The sequence below is a fragment of the Corvus moneduloides genome, chromosome 1 (assembly GCF_009650955.1).
Source record: "Corvus moneduloides isolate bCorMon1 chromosome 1, bCorMon1.pri, whole genome shotgun sequence".
Taxonomy (NCBI): Eukaryota; Metazoa; Chordata; class Aves; order Passeriformes; family Corvidae; genus Corvus; species Corvus moneduloides.
The window spans coordinates 59,797,805-59,815,296 of record NC_045476.1 but is presented as its reverse complement, the minus strand read 5'-3'; the positions used below and the strand labels follow the sequence as shown (position 1 = coordinate 59,815,296).

The 17,492-nt window shown below is 37.4% G+C and overlaps 1 protein-coding gene across 2 annotated transcripts in view; it reads right to left on the bottom strand.

Annotated features, from left to right (window-relative positions):
* Nucleotides 1-324: 324 nt before the first annotated feature.
* The window catches only part of COL28A1 (collagen type XXVIII alpha 1 chain), a 67,541-nt gene continuing 50,373 nt past the window's right edge, over nt 325-17,492 (bottom strand). The window contains exons 28-38 of one of the 2 annotated variants that reach the window (XM_032111374.1): nt 16,737-16,805; nt 14,118-14,186; nt 9,265-9,333; nt 7,227-7,307; nt 7,109-7,144; nt 6,893-6,929; nt 6,038-6,592; nt 4,697-4,884; nt 2,392-2,608; nt 1,787-1,963; nt 325-1,122 (exon numbers count right to left, since the gene is read on the bottom strand). In XM_032111374.1, the coding sequence (XP_031967265.1) occupies nt 1,794-1,963; nt 2,392-2,608; nt 4,697-4,884; nt 6,038-6,592; nt 6,893-6,929; nt 7,109-7,144; nt 7,227-7,307; nt 9,265-9,333; nt 14,118-14,186; nt 16,737-16,805 (1,491 nt within the window). In that variant the 3' untranslated portion in view covers nt 325-1,122; nt 1,787-1,793. Of the gene's footprint in view, nt 1,123-1,786; nt 1,964-2,387; nt 2,609-4,696; nt 4,885-6,037; nt 6,593-6,892; nt 6,930-7,108; nt 7,145-7,226; nt 7,308-9,264; nt 9,334-14,117; nt 14,187-16,736; nt 16,806-17,492 lie in introns of those variants that run through there. The other variant, XM_032111378.1, reaches the window with a different exon arrangement.

Genomic DNA, 17,492 nt, shown 5'->3' with positions numbered 1-17,492 from the left:
TTATCATCATTTTAGTTCTGAGTATAAGAACAGGATGTTTTCTGGGGCTGTTCTCAGTTTATTTCATTTCTAACTTCAAACTTATTTTAAAAGGTCAGATTTTTGGGAAAAAAAATTAAAAACTTTTAAACTCTTCTTCAAGCACTGATTTCCATAGAATTAGGTTTGCGTCCTATTTGCTGCAAAAAAAGCTCATTTTGCAAGGTACATCCTGTCATTTGTTCATAAATTGCGTAAGGAATTGTTTAAACACATCAAGAATTGTCCATACTGGCTGTGTAGATTCTAGTCTTTTGTTTATGAAGAAATAATGATGCTTGACTCTTCATCAGGTATTAATTTCCATTTTAATCACATGTTTGTCATTTTCAGTTTTAACAACGTGCTTATATAGGATTATGGCTAAAAACAGAAAGGATATGGGTAAACATTATTATACATCTTTCAGTGGTTTTCCCTTTTTTGGTTTAGTAGCATATATTAGAGTGAAATAAATTTTTCTTTTTTTTTAACCCAGAGGCCCTGAGAAATTGAAATGTACTGACTAGCCTAAAGGACATGAAGAATCCTGTTTTTAATGTGTGTTTTGGATGTTAATCTAAGTGTGCTTTACTAACAGACAAAACCCCTATCTAATCACCTATAGCTGTGTTACTTACATTCCAAAGAGGAACTCTAATTAATAGAAATCTTTATTTATGTCTCTAAATGCTGTATTAAGAGTGCTAATTTCAGAAACCACTTACTATTGTTTAAAACTAGAGCATATTTTATTCTTCCATGAGACTAAGAGACCTCTATCATTCAGAATAAAATGTAAACAGTTTTGACATTTTAATCTGAAAAATAGAATTTCATTATTGCCATGTGAAGTAGTATCAAGTTACTGTAAATTTGGAGGGAAAAGGTGTGTCTGTATGTGTGATCCCAAGTTATTGCTATGGTGTTGCAGACAGTGTACATTATACGGGAATCTGGTTAACGTGCAGACCATAGTGGGGAAAGCAATGAAGTGCAGCAGCAATAACTTCATGTTAACACATCATTTTGGATTCTTCTCAGCCAGTTCGTCCTCAGAACACATGAACTTCCAGCTTCAAAAGTTCCCAATAGAAGTAATTTCTAGAATAAATAAGAAATTGTTTAATTTTCCTGAAAAGTTTTGAAAAACATGCTCTGCAGTTCAATAAAATTTTCCTGTACTGAAAGTCGAAATAGAGTATTTAATGCAAGTTATTGGGGATGAGTTATATGGCTTTTGTAAAGGCAGTTTTGCACTATTGATAAATAACCTCTCTGAAGGCCATTCCTTGCTCACTAAGAGTAGGGATTTAAGATAGCCAGTATAGGCTGACTGGATTTCCAAAATGTAAGGTCCCTCCCCAAAGGAAAATTGCACTGATTTGAGAGGGACAGTCTTATAACTTGTAAGTTGTGAAAAGAATAAAACAAAAAAAGGGGATAAATGGTCAGTGGACAGATGTCACTGAAGGATGGATGCCGTGGTCTGTCCTACTCAAGATAATAATAAGTTATCTAGAGAAGGGAGTAAATAGGGAGGTGACAAAGTTGGAGTAGGTGACAATATTGTGTCCCTTTAAAGTAGTTAAGTAGCAGTAGTAAAGTTGTAAAGAAAAGGAGTGACTGCAAGAAATTGCAGAAGGACCTTGTGATATTGACTGCATAGGCTGTGAGTTGAAAAGGAAAACTGAATTTTGATTAATGTAAAACAAAACATAAGGGGGAAAAGAAGTGATCAAGGGGGGACCTGAAGGAGACAACTTACTTATTAATCAATCAACACAGGTTTCTCGACATTCTTTTTCTGTTTCAAATCTGTTGTTGGTACCATTACAACCTCCATACCAGAACTGGCCACAAGAATTGCCATTCTTGTCATAATACCATTTCACCACGTAGTCCCAACAATCCCCTGGTTTCATAGGTTCCAAGCACCTTGGATCTGAAAGTGCATCAGTAAAAGTTAGCTCGGATTCTGGGGATAAGTTGTTATCTTAGAAGTGCCTCCTTCAGTAGGAAAAGCACCCCTTTTTTTTCTTTCTTGTAGTGCCTGGCCAAATTCCATTTCCATTAATGGCATACCTGAACAGGCCTAAAAATACACAGGATCACTTGGAAATAAGACTGCCTAAATCCTGATGCAAGAATCAAGCTGCTATTGAAATACCTAAGCATGCAGTTGGTACACAAGGGTATAATCTGAGTCTGAAAATCTGGCTCTGACTGTGTGTAGTGTCTGTAGACAGAGCACCCAGAAATACAAAAAGTCATAAAATCTAAATTATATTGGAAGGGGGAGTGGGGTTTGCTCATTGCTTTTTTTGGTACAGTCTTGCTACGCGCTATCTGCGGGCAGTATTTATTACTCACTTTTTTGGGTTGTTGCTACCTGTGTTTGCAACACAGCTGGCTGGTGATCTTCAGCAGCAGTTCCACCAAACAAAGGATTGACAACTGGACTCAGGGGTCTGATTTCAGACATGTTATAAACTGGGGGAAGTATCGATTCTCTGTGAGCAGAGGTGGTCACAGTGTGGTCCTGAGCAGATGGCAGAGGTTCAGTGTATCTGGATTGCGATGGACTATGCTGCAAAAGGAGTCAAAATCTTAAAATTCTGCCTGGGCTCAGATGCCATGAGAAAAAAAATTACAGAATTATGCAGGAAAATTTTGCTAAACAATGTGTGAAAAAATACTGTTAACAGCAGGTCAGTTTGGACCTGCTTCTAGTGATTATTCAGTATGGAACCATAATTTTCTGACAATGAGAGCATAATGAAAAGGCAAAGTAATGACTTCAATTTAGTCATTCAGCTGAATTCATTCAATTCAAGCAAATTTCCAGTCACTACTTAGTCTGTAATACTAATAAAACAAAAAATGGAAGGAATTTTTTGATAAATCAGTGCTCCTTAACATCTAGTACACTCATTGGGCATGATCTGACATCTTCAATCTGTCATATTTCTGGCTAACAGCCAGTTGCTAATCATTAGAATTTTAGAATTTACCTTGATAGAAGTGTTAAGCAGTCAACCCTGGTCTTCAAATTACAACTATTATATAAAAAATCGCCTCTCTAAAATTGTAGTATATTCAAGAAGACTTGCAAGGTTCTTAGTACAGTATAGTACAAATAGCTGCCTTAATCAGACATTGATTACCTACTGAGAAGAGATAGGAATTTGATACTATTCAATATCTTCCCATTTACAGGCCACTACTGACAAAGTCAGTTTGAGAAAACTCTTCAGAGTCATTGGAACTCAGCCTAGGTGAAATGTAAAGGTGCAGACAATTCATCCGATCCTTAAATTTTGCATTTCTTCTCTAGGTCTACAAAAAGACTGTGTTTATATATGATAGTAATTCAACAGTTTGAAGATTTAACTATAACCACAGCCAGCCAGAACCAAGTGTGTGAGCATCTAATCCTATCTGATGTATCTGAGAACCTACCTAAGAATCCTTTCTGATTCTTATCACATGCTTTATAAAGTCAGCATCTGTCTTGGTTTACTTTTATTTTTCTTAATAATACAGAATGTCAAAACTGACCCTCAGTGTCTCACAGATCTGTCTAGAGGTACTACAAGCCCAAACCCTAAATCAATCACGCCTACCAAAGGAGCTCTTATTCTTAGAAATTAACCTGGATTTTGAAAGTGAACTATTTAATTATGAACGGTATTATATAAACAATAACACAGGGATAAATAATCTTTAATAATTAATAAGTGGATAATCCATTGACTCCTCCACAGTAAGTCAGTAATATTTAATTATCTCTAATCTGTATTCAATTAATATTTTAATACCAGTATCATGGTCTGCTATATCCATTCCATGCAGCTACAGAGGTTTACACATCAAATATTTCAACCAGTTTATCCATCTGGTTAATAAGGGCAAGCAAAGTTCAACTTTAATCATTGACTACTTTAGGCAAAGCAATAAAAACACCCTAAGGTGTTAGTGCTGATCTACTGCAAAGGTGACAAATATCCTAACCCAATACCCTGACAGTGGCTGAAAAATACTGGAGACTCAGTAAGGGAACTAAGGTGATACACACCTGCAGAAAATATTATCTATTGCATTAAAGCTCTCCCTGTCCTGTCTGTCTGTGCAGCAGCACTGTTTTGGAGGGCAGAACCTCAGTGCAGCTCAGGAGAAATTTAAAGCTGGAGAATGAAGAGTAACAAATAAGGAGTCCTACAAGTACAGCCCAATGTGGAAAGTGAAACAACACCAAAGGCTTAATAACTTGGAAATATGGCCGGGAACAACCTGGAAAGTGCATGCCACAACAAGAAGCATTGTACTAACAATCAGCTTGCACATAAATAAATGTCTTATCCACTGTGTGCACGCCTCAATAGAAATGTACGAGTTTTAACTCACTTCTGAGATTACGACCTACAAAAAATATGAGTACTGTTAGCATTTATTGAAACCAAGAGGCAGTATTACCCTATTTCTTTTGTAAATGTTTTTTCTCAACAAATAAGTTCACTCTAACTTTAAAAGTTTTTTCCAAACACATTGGTCTGGTCAAATGACATGTTATTTGCATATTAAAAGGCAGATGGTGAAATAAAGATGGTAAAATATTTGAATTCAAATAAAGACACATATTTTAAAAACATTTGATAACTGTTACTTCTTTACTCACTGGGGAACCAATTCCTTCGGTAGGAAGCGTATCAGTCTCGGAAGTAGTCATTTTAGGTAACTGGCCATTAGCATCTTCCCTGGGAATTTCAGATTCCAGACTTGGAGATGGAGATAACACATTGTAATTTCTGGTGTAGATTGAAGACTCATTCTCACAGATTTTTGTGATCAGTTTATTTTCAAGAGCTGAAAAGATTAATGAATTGATGACATTTTTTAATAGTAATCAAAAGAAGTCACAATGATTCAGCACAAGCTCTTAGTGCAGTATTAACCCTAAACCTTTAATCACAGGGTCTTGTGAAACACCATCTTTTGTAGTGATGTCAAAATGCAAATGACAAGTAATAAAGTAACACAGTCTCTGAACTATTTTATTTTAATGCCATGTTTTCATTTTAAGAAGAAACAGATGAAAAATGAGAGTGAAAGGAAGAAAGCCTTTACATGTAAGAAAGAAAAAGAAAATCTGGGCAACAGTTTTCTACTTATTTGCAAAAACAAAAAACACTAGTGAATGGGAATATTTTTATATTGAATGCTAAAGTCTGAGTCAGAGCCCTAAACATAATCCCACTGGAACCAGAACCTTAGCTTGGATTCCTCTTAATGCCTTAAATCCAGACTTAACTTCATTCACAGTCTTAGCATAGCAAAATAAGATTATGCTCAGGAAAAGTATAGGCTGGTCTACAGTTAGTCTAGGTCAATGTACTTTTTTTTTCATAGGTCATTATAGATTTCCTCTGGGTTTGCTCCTGATTTCACCTGTAGCCACAGAATTTTTTCAAGCCACATACATTGAAATATACAATGTCTATCATATCCCATTCCCTTGTGTGCGGGTCCAGCATTTTTTCCCTGGAATCAGGGTGAAAGCATAGGTTTCCCTATGGCTTTCAGAAAAAAAACAAAAAAATGAAAGAATGCTTGTAAGAGAGAGTGGAGGGATTCCAAGACTGACAAGGCCCAAAAGAAAGAGAGAGTCCGAGATGTCACATCAAGGTGGAGGGAAATCTACATCTCTCTCGGATGAAACTATGGCCAAGCACAAAAGGACTGTGAAGGAAGGCTGATGCAATCTCTCACAAAAGAGGAGTATCCCAAAGAAGACCTGGGCTTAGAAAACTGATGTTCTTTGTAGTTTATTGTTTCTGCAAGAGGCAAAAATTTGGCAAAGGTTTCATTTGGCCAAAGATGATGCGAAACAAGAGTGAGCTTTATCCAACAGAGAAATAAAAGCTGCCACTCAGTAGGCTGCCTTGCCTGGCCATGGGAGAGGCCACACTCCCTTACATGCTTATTTCAAGTTTCCTCTTAATGAAATAGTTTCTTTTACCTGAAAGTGTTATGAAGTCATCTATCTGGTAAACATGTTCGTCATCAGGGTCTGTTGCAATGAGCTGCATTTCTTTCAGGAAATCCTCATAATGAGGATCAGTCCTTTGAACAATCCCAATGACAAATATCTCAATATCTGTAGCATGGGCATCTCTTACTACAGTATCCAGTCGTACTTTATCACGACTGTCCGCTTGTCCATCCGTTATTACAACAGCCACCTTCCTTACTGCCGGGCGCGCTGCCTGGAATAAGCGAATGGCTTCTTGGATAGCTGAAGCTGTGAATGTACCTTCTCCTAAGTAGGGCATCTTGTCAACAGCTGATTTCAGATATTCTTTGCTTGTGTATTGGTTCAGAGAAGACACCAGGTCCACTTTGTGGCTGAAGTTGATGATGCCGATGCGGGTTGTAGCGTGGTTGGCTGAAACCTTGTCAATGAATGTTTTCATAAAGGTTTTGATAATATTGAAGTTATCCGGTCCAACACTTTCTGAACTGTCAATGACGAATACTAGTTCCAGTGGTATTACTCTACATTTGATACCACAACCTAGAAAATACCCATTTCAGACAATTTATGAGAAACCACCTTCAAAAAACGAATTGAGCTCACACATCAGATTTACAGTCAGTTAAAACTCAGTTAATTAATTAATTTCTAGTTACTGGTACTGATCACAGAAACAGAGCTGGACCAAGTTACTTCAGGTATAGCTCTGGCAACATAGCGAGCATCATTTTCATATCAGTGGTATCCTGACACACAAACATGCAGGGGAAAAATCCATTCAGTCAATATAAATTCACTGTGTTTTATCAGAACTACTTTTTTCCATACTGTAATCCTTACCACATATTTCGTTGATAAGTCTGATAACATCTTCTCTCTGAAAAAGAGTATTAACTTGTTGTGTGTTCTGGTGTTAAGAATGCTGAAATATTTATTTATTTACAAAAATGCAGGCAATGCAGTATCTCATAAAGACCCTCATAAAGATCACATAACCTTTAAATATTTTCCCCAGATAAACTACTATTGTTTCAAATAATTTATTTATATACTTACTGAAAGACCAGCTTCACCTTTTCTTCCCCCACTTCCCTGAAAACGTGTAGGGTGATATAATTAACAATTTGCTTAATTTCTATTTTGTAAATTTAAGTAACATGAAAATGTGTTTTACCTTTGGCCCTGGAGGTCCTGGGTCTCCAATCTCTCCTTTGGCACCTTTGCTCCCTGGATCACCTTTATCTCCATAGTCTCCCTAATTTAAAACAACTGTATTAAATACAGTCATAGCTCCAGTTTTGTTGATTGTCAGAGCTGGAAGGTTCCATGAGCTTTAAAGATAAATTTTCTGGCTTGTTTTGTTGTTTTTTCTTTTTATTAATAGTTTATCTTGTATGTATTATAAGGAGAATATCTGAAAGCAGGCTCTCAGAGAAAGCAAAATGGGCAGTAAAAGCATCTTTGAGAAATTTCTACGAAAACTTACCTTAGTTCTTGAGGGGGAGTAAAGACATCTATATGCAAATGTCAAGAATCTATAATATTTACTGTTCTTTGATTTTCTTGAACTCTAAAACCATGTTTATAGTGGACCTATGTTAGTTTAGACTTATGGAGAGATATAACTGCCTCAGATCAGCCCCTGTGCTGAAACTCACACCAGCTCTGCATAAAAGCCAAATGAAAACCTGTGAGCTTTCAAAGGACATATGAGAAGAGGCATGCTTGGACTGTTATATCCATTGGAAAATACGTTTCACATTTAGAAGCAATTCTGCACTTTTCCCCTCAACTGACTAGACTTTTTGATTTCCAAAAAGTGAGAGGTTTCAACATTACAAGACAGTTTTCATACAATGCAGGTATAAAATATATTGTAAATAAGATTCAGGTTCTAAATTAGACATTTTTTTAAAGAAGAAGATTGTACAGGACAGTTTTTTTACTTCTCTCTGGAAATTACTAACCAGCTTACATTTCACTTGAAATTTTAAAGCTTATGAATTTGTCTAGATTACTGTCTATTTTGATATCATTCCTCATTATTATCCAGCCAGTGGAATCACACAGGTAACTCCTGTGTTACAGCCTTCACTGTGGTTACCAGTTTGTTGCCAGTTTTAAAGAACCCTTTTGACTCTCAGTCTGATTCTGATCTTATTCAAACTGGTGTAAATCTGGAAATTGTACACAGCTTCTCCACAGCATTAAGAAAACCAGTTTCAACTAAGTAAGGTCTTGGAAGACAGTTCTTATTCTATTTTACAAAATCAGAGTATCCAGCAAAGGATATTACTTTCCATTACCTGTCAATGAATTGAATCGAACATCATCAAAGTTAATGTCAGCATTAATAATAATGGGAAAGCAAATATGATTTGCTGACTGTGGTGGTGGTGCTATTTTCTTACCCTTAAATATACTAAAACCTGATCTTTTTGGTTCACATACAAAATTCCTGCTGAACTAAACCATTCCTTTTCATGTGTGACAAGACTGCTATATTAACAACAAACACAAAAGTTTGCTTGGAGAAAAGTCACTTGGAGAGATTTACATTGGGTCACAAAGATTAGCCAATATACAAGATGAATATGAAGATCAGTGAAAATATTGCAGCTATTATTATAGTATGTGGCATTTGGAATGTGAGTGAAAACAGAACTAGGAGGCAGAAATTTGAATTTGTGTGAAAGAGCTTGATATTCACATAAAAGCTCCCAAGCTGTTAGATGTGAATAGTTAAGTGTAGGAAATTATCACAATTTTTATAAAAACCAGGAAGTTATTCAGTAAGGAAAGATTCAAGCTTGGCCTTCAATCATTGCAGAAAAAAACAAGTCAAATAAAACAAAGCCCTTAAATGATATTAATTCTAAAGCAATTCCTTTTTTTGTCAGAGACTGGCAAATAAAAGGACATTTTGTAATACCCCAAAAACATCAAAAATAACTGAATACATAACTTTAATAACTTAGAATTATTCTCCTGCTAACAGGTATGACCTCATTCTAGGTCCTACTTTGTAATCTGGTCCTTAATGACCATTAGGATTTTCACAGACTTCAAAGCTGACAATGAATAGTAGGTACCTACCTTGCAAGCTAAACAAGGTAATGTCTTTGCCTTTCTCTTCAAAGACCTGTCACACCAAATCACCAATAAAGGAAAAAACCCCCTTTTTTTTTCCTTACTTCAAACTTAGGATTTACCTTTTGTCCAGGAAGGCCAAGTCCTAATGATCCTTTTAGTCCAGGAAAACCTTTATTTCCTTTTTCTCCCTAAACAGAATATGAAACTTAAGTTTAACTGAAAATTAATGTAAAATCTATGCTGTTCTCTATTCACTTTAGAACACTCTGCATCATAGAGAAAGCAGGGATGAAGCACACAAAATTAGTCTAAGGCTGGAGAAATAAGCAATTGGCTATGATTCAGAACATAAATGAGAACCTTATTAATTCCTGATTAATTAAATGAAAATTTGTCATTCCACTGAAAGAGCTGAAAGACAAAACTAACCTCTTAGAGGCTCAGATGCTTATTTATCCTGTCTATAAGCAGTAAAATGAGGTCCAAACCAAATTATCTCTAAAAACACACATTCATGATCTCTCCAGGGTAAACTTAGTTTTTCTGATCTTAAGTAAATAAGAAGACATCTCTACCCTTCACAGTGTGGAAAGCAGAGCACTTTTCTGCTGATACTTCAAAAGAGAGTATCAGTCCAGTTACAAAGCTCAAAACTGTTTATAAGGATTGCTACACATGCCCTGCTGCATGTACTTTGACTTTAGAAGCATGTCCATACTAGCAGTGTGGGCACACAATGTTATAAAACACAGCTGTTATATACACACAGAAAATTCTTCATAGCTTCTGGATTCCAGAAACTTTCTTGCTTTATTTAATAGGGTAACACAAATGATTTTACAGCTGCTGTATGCATTTTAAACACAGCTAGAAGTGATTATATTTCCTGGTGCATAAATGCTTCACCATAATTCACATTACATAAATAATTCACTTAACAGCAGTGCCTGGTGCAGATACCAAAACCAGCTCCAGAGAATGTCAGTGAGATCAGGAGCAGTTACCACCTGTATCAAACCTAACTATGAGGTGCAAGTACAGGGTTAGTCTGTTCTACTTTTCAGTCAAGAGCTCTCACTGCCCCTCTGAAGCATCTTTTACTAATTCTTGTATTGCTACTCACAAATGGGTCTAAAGGGGTGATACTGCTCATAATGGACAGAAAAACACAAAAATGTTTCCAAGTTTATCCAGCCTTCACCTAAGGTGCACCAGTGCAGCAGGACCGATCACTGACTATCCCTGCTGTGCTGGATAGGGGCTTACGGATTTCTGCAGGCAGAGAAACAGCTGCACAGCGCACAGCTAAGCCAACCTTCTCTTCCTTGTACTAAGGGCTCCTGGCTCACATGAGTTGGGAATTCACCAGGAGTCAGGCAATGAGATGCAGCTCCTCGAAGACACAGTGTACTACATGTCCATGGATGGTTTTCCCTGTCTGAATTCCAGATCTAACTGAGATCCTGCTGAGATGACGGCTTCTGTTTGCACTTGGGTGCATTGTGGTCTTGCCCTGTGCTAGGAAAGGTATCCAAGGCACTCCACTGTTCACATCTCCACTGGAGTACTGCTTTCATAGCCTTGCCCTGTGGGTGCCTCTTGGTCTACTAGCCCCGACTTGGGGAATTAAAAGCTCTGCTTGCCATCAGGGCTACCTATCCCTGACCTGCTAACCAGTAGCCTCTTGCCTCTGTAAGCAGAACTTCCCCTCTCCCCAGTTTCTTACAGCAGCAGCAATTCAGACACTATTATGTAAATGCTGGAGACTGGAAAACAGTGGATGTATCAAATTACATCGCTGATCCACTAGGGGAATTTCCTGTGAATAGGAAATACTCCTAAGGTGATGGGATGCACAATTTATTTATTTCTGTCATAGGAGCTCACAGTGACTATTTAATCTAATTTCCTTTAAGTTGCTTTTCAGCAGGATTGTGCTTCTCGGGGTCCTCATTTAGGTATTAATGCAAATGGCTTTTAAACACAGTGAAATAGTGTGCCAGTTTGTTTCAAGGCTTGCTGTTCAGCACTGGGATGGACTATCCCTCCCCCCTGGGTCATCACACAGCTTCCTGGTTAACACCTCTGCAGGTCTGCAGAGCACACGCATATAAACCAAAATCAGGATATGCTGTGTATTCCAGTGGTCATTCACTAGTAATACATGTCAGACCAAACAAAACTAGATTTATTACTGCCATTTGTTGCTGCCCATTTGACATTGTTAGGATGGTGTTCAGGCAATGAAAACTGAATGAGACCTACTGTTCTAAGTAAATTCATACCCATACAGCTGACATTTCTCACAAGCACACATGTGAGTTTCATCCTTTAACACATCAACTGTGGAACCAAATCCTACTTCCTCTACTTGTGCAACAAGTATCAATCAACATTAGAAGGTTTTATCATGGATTCCATAACAGCACATTTAGTAAAACCCAAGAAGTGTGCTGTATTAATTTAAAAATATTTATGGCTTTGACAGTTCAATCCATGTACATAATTAAAATCACACTTGACCACCAGTATTACCAAAATGAACTGAGTGCAGATCTGAGAATGTCTAGACTGTGGTTTTGAAAGGGAATCAAGTATAAAAAAAGAAGATCTGTGAACATAGCTATCAACATAACTTGAAAACCAACTCATTTTTGGCATTCCATTCTTACCGTGTGCAGACCAAGATCTCTCTCCATATATTAAAAAATATTTGGAGTAATATTGTTAGCTCAAATGCAGGAGTAGAGTAGCTTTTATCTGATGAAGAGTGGCCAAAAAGAATGAAGTTTGACATGAGAAGAGATAGAACGACAAAATAGAAGATCAACAAGCATTAGTGTGTGGAGGAAACCAGTGCTACCAGAGCAAGACAGTTGCAAAAGTGGCTCAAAAATAAGCTGCTCCTAAGAATTATATAAAAATAATCATAATTTAAAATAGCAATTGGTAAGGGAAGAAATTAGAAATTGCAAGACTGATGGTGCCTACACAATTCATGGACTGCTACAAAAACAATAGAAGCTGAGTTTGACCCACCATATCATTACAGTTTTGTTTTCAAGCTCAAAGACATTTCATAACCAGGACACACTACTTTCCAACATCCCTAAATTCCACATCCTTGCATTAGAAACATGCTTTTCTTTGACAGTGTGTCAGTGAACTCTCTTCTTCCACTGGAAAGCTTCCATAATGGCACTGAGTTCTCTACACTTGTAAAACATGCTTTAGATATTTTTTCATAGCAGTGCCAACATGACATCCAGACATACATCTGTGCATATCTAAATATATATATAGAGAGAGAGAGACAAGGGGGGAGAGAGAAAGAGAGAGAGAGAGAAGTGTATATGTACACACTGACCATATTGTGGGTAACCCTTACCTTCTCACGGGAACAGAATAATATTATGTAATCTGTATATTTTTTAATGTATCATCAGATGCATTTGATTGCTGAAACATTTTTGTCCAGAATGGTAACTGTGCTTTTATAATTAACCTTGCATACCCATAGAATTAACAAAGATATAACCCAAATATTAGATTCTGGAAACACAACAGAAATTGTTATTAAAGGCAGACAGGAAAGAGTTTTCCTATACCATAAAGCAATACAGAGATGGGAAAAAATTTTCTGATTTTCACAAGAATACAGCAAAGAGCCTGTGGAGATTCAGTGAACAAAGGAAGAAGAGAAAAGAAGATAAGGAGGTTTTTATGTCCTCACACTACAATATGTATTAGCTTTGTGATTACTGATAACAATTAATACAGAGCCAAATTTCAAACAAATCAGAACAAAGGTCTGGACAGTTGTGACTCTTAACCATGTCGAGATCTCTGTCTAAGAAAGTCTGGAAACAAGATAAATCAGAACCCATAAAAGGGAGTTCTACAATAAGGGAAAAAGAAAGAACACAAGAAAGTATGTTTTTATGCTATGAAACACCTCACAGTGAAAAAAAGGGAAGAGCCCTCTACAGAATAGAAACAGAAATGATGGAACACAAATATAAAAATGAAAGACATTGAAGATGTAATCAAAGTAAGTCTTGAATAAAATAAATTCCAAAGGAATCTGTGCTTTTCTGGTAAAGCTGATTCTCCTCTGAATCATATTGCAAACAACATACATTTTCACAATTTGTTTGTTTGTTTGCTTCAGAATGTCACTGTTTTCCAAGGAAGACCTGTTTGCCAGTGAATTCCCTGATGGCTTTAGTATCTAGAGCCAAAATCACAGTATAGGGAGGCACCTTTTCTAACCCAACTAGAACATTGCTCCTTTTACTGAATCACCGGTGGTTGACCACTTAGCGTTGGAGGCCTGAGCACAATACTCTTGATCCAGGGAAATATTCAGCCATATGCTCTATTTTAAGCACATTGATTTAAGGAAAACAGGAGAAACTTGGGCTGTTCTCCACTGGAGCCTCCAGTTTTAATAATTTTTCCACACATTTGTGACAAGGCAATTTAACAACTGAATGCTTAGAATATGTTGTCTTGTTTGTGTTTCTCCTTTTAAGGAGAGAAGTTGTGGCTGGAATTGGGTGAGTAAAAACTCACTTAAGAGTATATGGGAGACTGCCTAATTTCATTTATATTCCAACATTTTGTTTAACTTACTTTGCCACAGTAGATCTCCGTTACTGCCTCTTACAAGTGCTACCCAGAGAAAACCACAGATCTAAGTAAAACAGTAAGATGTGGCAGAGATAAGCCTTTTTTCTCCAGGTTAAATATATTTTTAATGACAAGAACAATAGAAGAGCAATTGGATGCAAACAATACTGATAACACAGCAAACAAAGTAAATATTGCATAGCTTACGAATAAGAAACTGAAGTGTAAAATTAATATTTGCAGGAGTTCACTGATTTGGTGGCAAAGACAGAAAAAAGACAGTCTCTTTAAGAAACAGTTTTAGAAGAAACTGACCAGATATGGCATTAACCCGGATTACCTTGTCTCCTTGTATGCTGGCACCAGGGGGGCCAGGTGGGCCAGGGAAGCCATTACGTCCCATAATACCCTATAACAGTCAGTGAGGCAAAAAAAGAAGGATCAGGAGGTAAACTCGTGGTAACACTATGGAAATAATCCCAAAATTGCTGTAAGCAAAAAAGTAAAACCATGTCAAAGACTCTAGTTCTGATTCTTCTTCGGTTTACACTTTCTCGCTGTGGTAATTATCCTTGGCAAATTCTTAGGAAAGCAAAGGAACAATTAATCTGGAAATAATTACAGAATAAAATTTACTCATAACACAGTGTGATAGTTTCCTCATTTTTCCCCACACAGAAGACAACAGAAACCCTGTTTACAGAACAGCTTTGTGCAATCACTCCACCAAAGGGAGGCACAACAGCAGAGACACAAAGGACCAGAGCAATAAAACCTAGTGTAAGTAAGTCTGACAGGCATGTTAGTTCTTGGGCACCATGGGCATATGCCAAGCCCCTGTGGTGCCATAGTCTCTAGGAGCATCAGTCATTCAGAAAATCATAAGTGGGAGGGGAATAGAGTAAAGCCAAAGCAGCACATGCTGATTTGTATCAATACAGTCAAAATCAGGTAGAGCCCTTGTGCTTTGCAGGCAGGCTAATCTAACATTTCAAAGTGACAAAGTATATCCTTTTGATTGCATCAAAACTAAATTATTGATTTTCCTTTTTTTTTTTTTTCTTTATTTTTAGTTGACAAAGTTTTCAAAATTTGATCAAGCTTCATAAAAGTTTTTGTCAATTTCAGGTTGGGGCATCCACAGCTCCTCTGGGCAACTGTTCCAGTGCCTCACCACCCTCACACTAAAGAATTTCTTTCTAATATTGAATCTAAACCCACCCTCTTTCAGTGTGAAGCCATTCCCCCCTGTCCTGTCACTACATGCCTAGTCCATCTCTGTCTTTCTTGCAGGCTCCCTTCTGGTACTGGAAGGCTGCAATTAAGTGACCCCTGTAGAGGCCCAAAGAAGTTTAGTTCCAGGGTGGATTGTGGCAGTGCCTCTCCCTGCCCCAGGCTGCACTAGGATGTAAGAAATGCTCATTAGACCTCAGCCTTGACGAACTGCACTTGGACTAAGCCCCTCCTGAGCTTATCAAAAACACTGTCTGTTCCCAGGAACTAACAGGCATCTAATGACCTCCTGTTTTTTAACAAACAGGCTTGGAAACTTTGTCTTTCTTGACTGAATAACAACCCAAGTGGAATATTTTTGTTACTGAACCTTCAAAGAAAGTTACAGACTCAAATTGTGGCCAGGATGGAAAATCACTATGACTAAAGTCTACTCTCTTGCAACCCTATAAACAGCAGTCCAAAGTTTCGGAATTATATTCCGAAATATTCCGAGCCCTTTCAGCGCTCGATTCCCAGAAGGTAAGCAGGTAATTGTATGTCTCAAACACCTATGGCTGTGGAGACAGCCAGGGATTGGTGGTAATAACAGACAAGAATTGTTGATAATAACCAAGGACTGCTGGTCTTTACACACTGAAAAAGGGTAGGTCATCTCAACCATGAAGCCTTCTCTGTGCCAGGCTGAACAATCCCAGTTGTCTCAGCCTTTCCTCATAGGAGAGTGACTACATACATATCCTCACCCTTGAAAACAAAATACTGTTTCTCCACAGATAACATATTTTTCAGTCTCAAAGGCTTTGTGCAAAGAGCACATAGGGTCACACATTTGTAGGATTTTGACAGTCCAAACTTGAAACAGGCTATGTCAGTATGATTTACTAAGGTACTGAAATTGCTGCAGCTTTCAGAAAGCAAGGTAAAATCAGACACATCCTGAAAAGGTATTCACGCTCTTTGCTTATTGCATACCTGGAGCTGGTGATAGCAACGCTTCCTCATTCAGATGCTAGTTTATACAAAATGGCAGTGGAGGGTTCTGTACTCTCTGCTCTTATGCAAAAAGTTACAAAGGTCTGTCTATGTTTAAATGAAACAGAAGTGGAGAAATATACACAATGTTTGTCCTCATTGCCTCTGTAAAAATAATTGATGGATAAACCTGTAATAACGAAATCCAGGCAAGTACTGAATGCCTTTTCTTATCAGTATGTATTTTTAGATTACAAATCACTCCAGTGCAGGGAGAAAAAATTGCCCACGTTGCACACTGGTTGCTTATAGAATTAACTTTTTGTTTTTGCATTTCTTTCCTAATGGTTTTACTAACGAAATTAATTGGATTTAATCTGATTGAGCAAAAATTTCAAACATAAAATTCACATTTAATGTATCTTCCAGCACAAAAGAATATCTTGTAAACAGGATAGATACAACCAGAAGAAATATTTCATTTAATTTACCATCCTGATAGCTCTGTTCAATCTCCAGATGTAACCTCATAAAGTCTGGCTGCAAATGCAGTTTTCTTCCCATTAGTATTCTTCTTAATCCAGTTGGTAGAAGTGTATGGTTAGTGACCATGTTTATATGCTTGATTTATCCTGAAGTTGCACCAGTGTAAATCAATAACTGATGAAGATCACTTGGTGTCTGAGAGATCAGAGTCTGGCAGCCAGCACCACAAAAGATCCCAAAAACTTGAACATGGCATCATACCAACCTTGGGACCCATGGTTCCCACTCCTGGTGGCCCCGGGGGCCCAGGAGGGCCTGGATTTCCATGGTCTCCCTGAAAATAGTCACAGAAATGTCAGTCATCACCTAGTAAATGTTACATCCTTCATCCACTTATGAAGCAGTCAAACTACTCAGTTTAAAAAACAAGCCAAACAAATGCTACATAAGTAAATAGCTGCTTTATAGATAGGCATGAAAAAAAAAGAGCCCAAAATACAGGCACTCGCATCATTTAAGGTCTAGGTGCAGAACTTTATTTCCCAAGCAAAGGTCCATGTGATCAAAATCACCAGCAGAGTTAGGGCTCTACTTTGCAGGCTTATGAGCTACAAAAAAAAAAAAAAAAAAAAAAGAAAGGAATCCATTTGGAAACACCACCATTTTCCCATCATATTTTGCAGGGGCTTACCAGGATGGACAGGGAGCTTACTAGTGGCACCATGACCATGACCTTTTACTGATACTGTGCTTGTTCTGACACTAGAGACATTTAATTTCCAGAACTGCCAAATCTAGGCGTTTATGAAAACTAAATGAATTTCAATAGCATCAATATAGAAGAATAAAGAGAATAGCTGTTTTTTAAAAAAGCCTTAATGTACATACATTTAGCTTGATTTCTGAAGGAAATTAAGTGATACTCTGCCTGTGCTTCTGCTTGTGTGTGTTGATTCTGTTTTTTTCTTCCAGTATATTTTGAAGTCATCTGTTGATTTCAGCCAAATTCATCAGAAGTGTA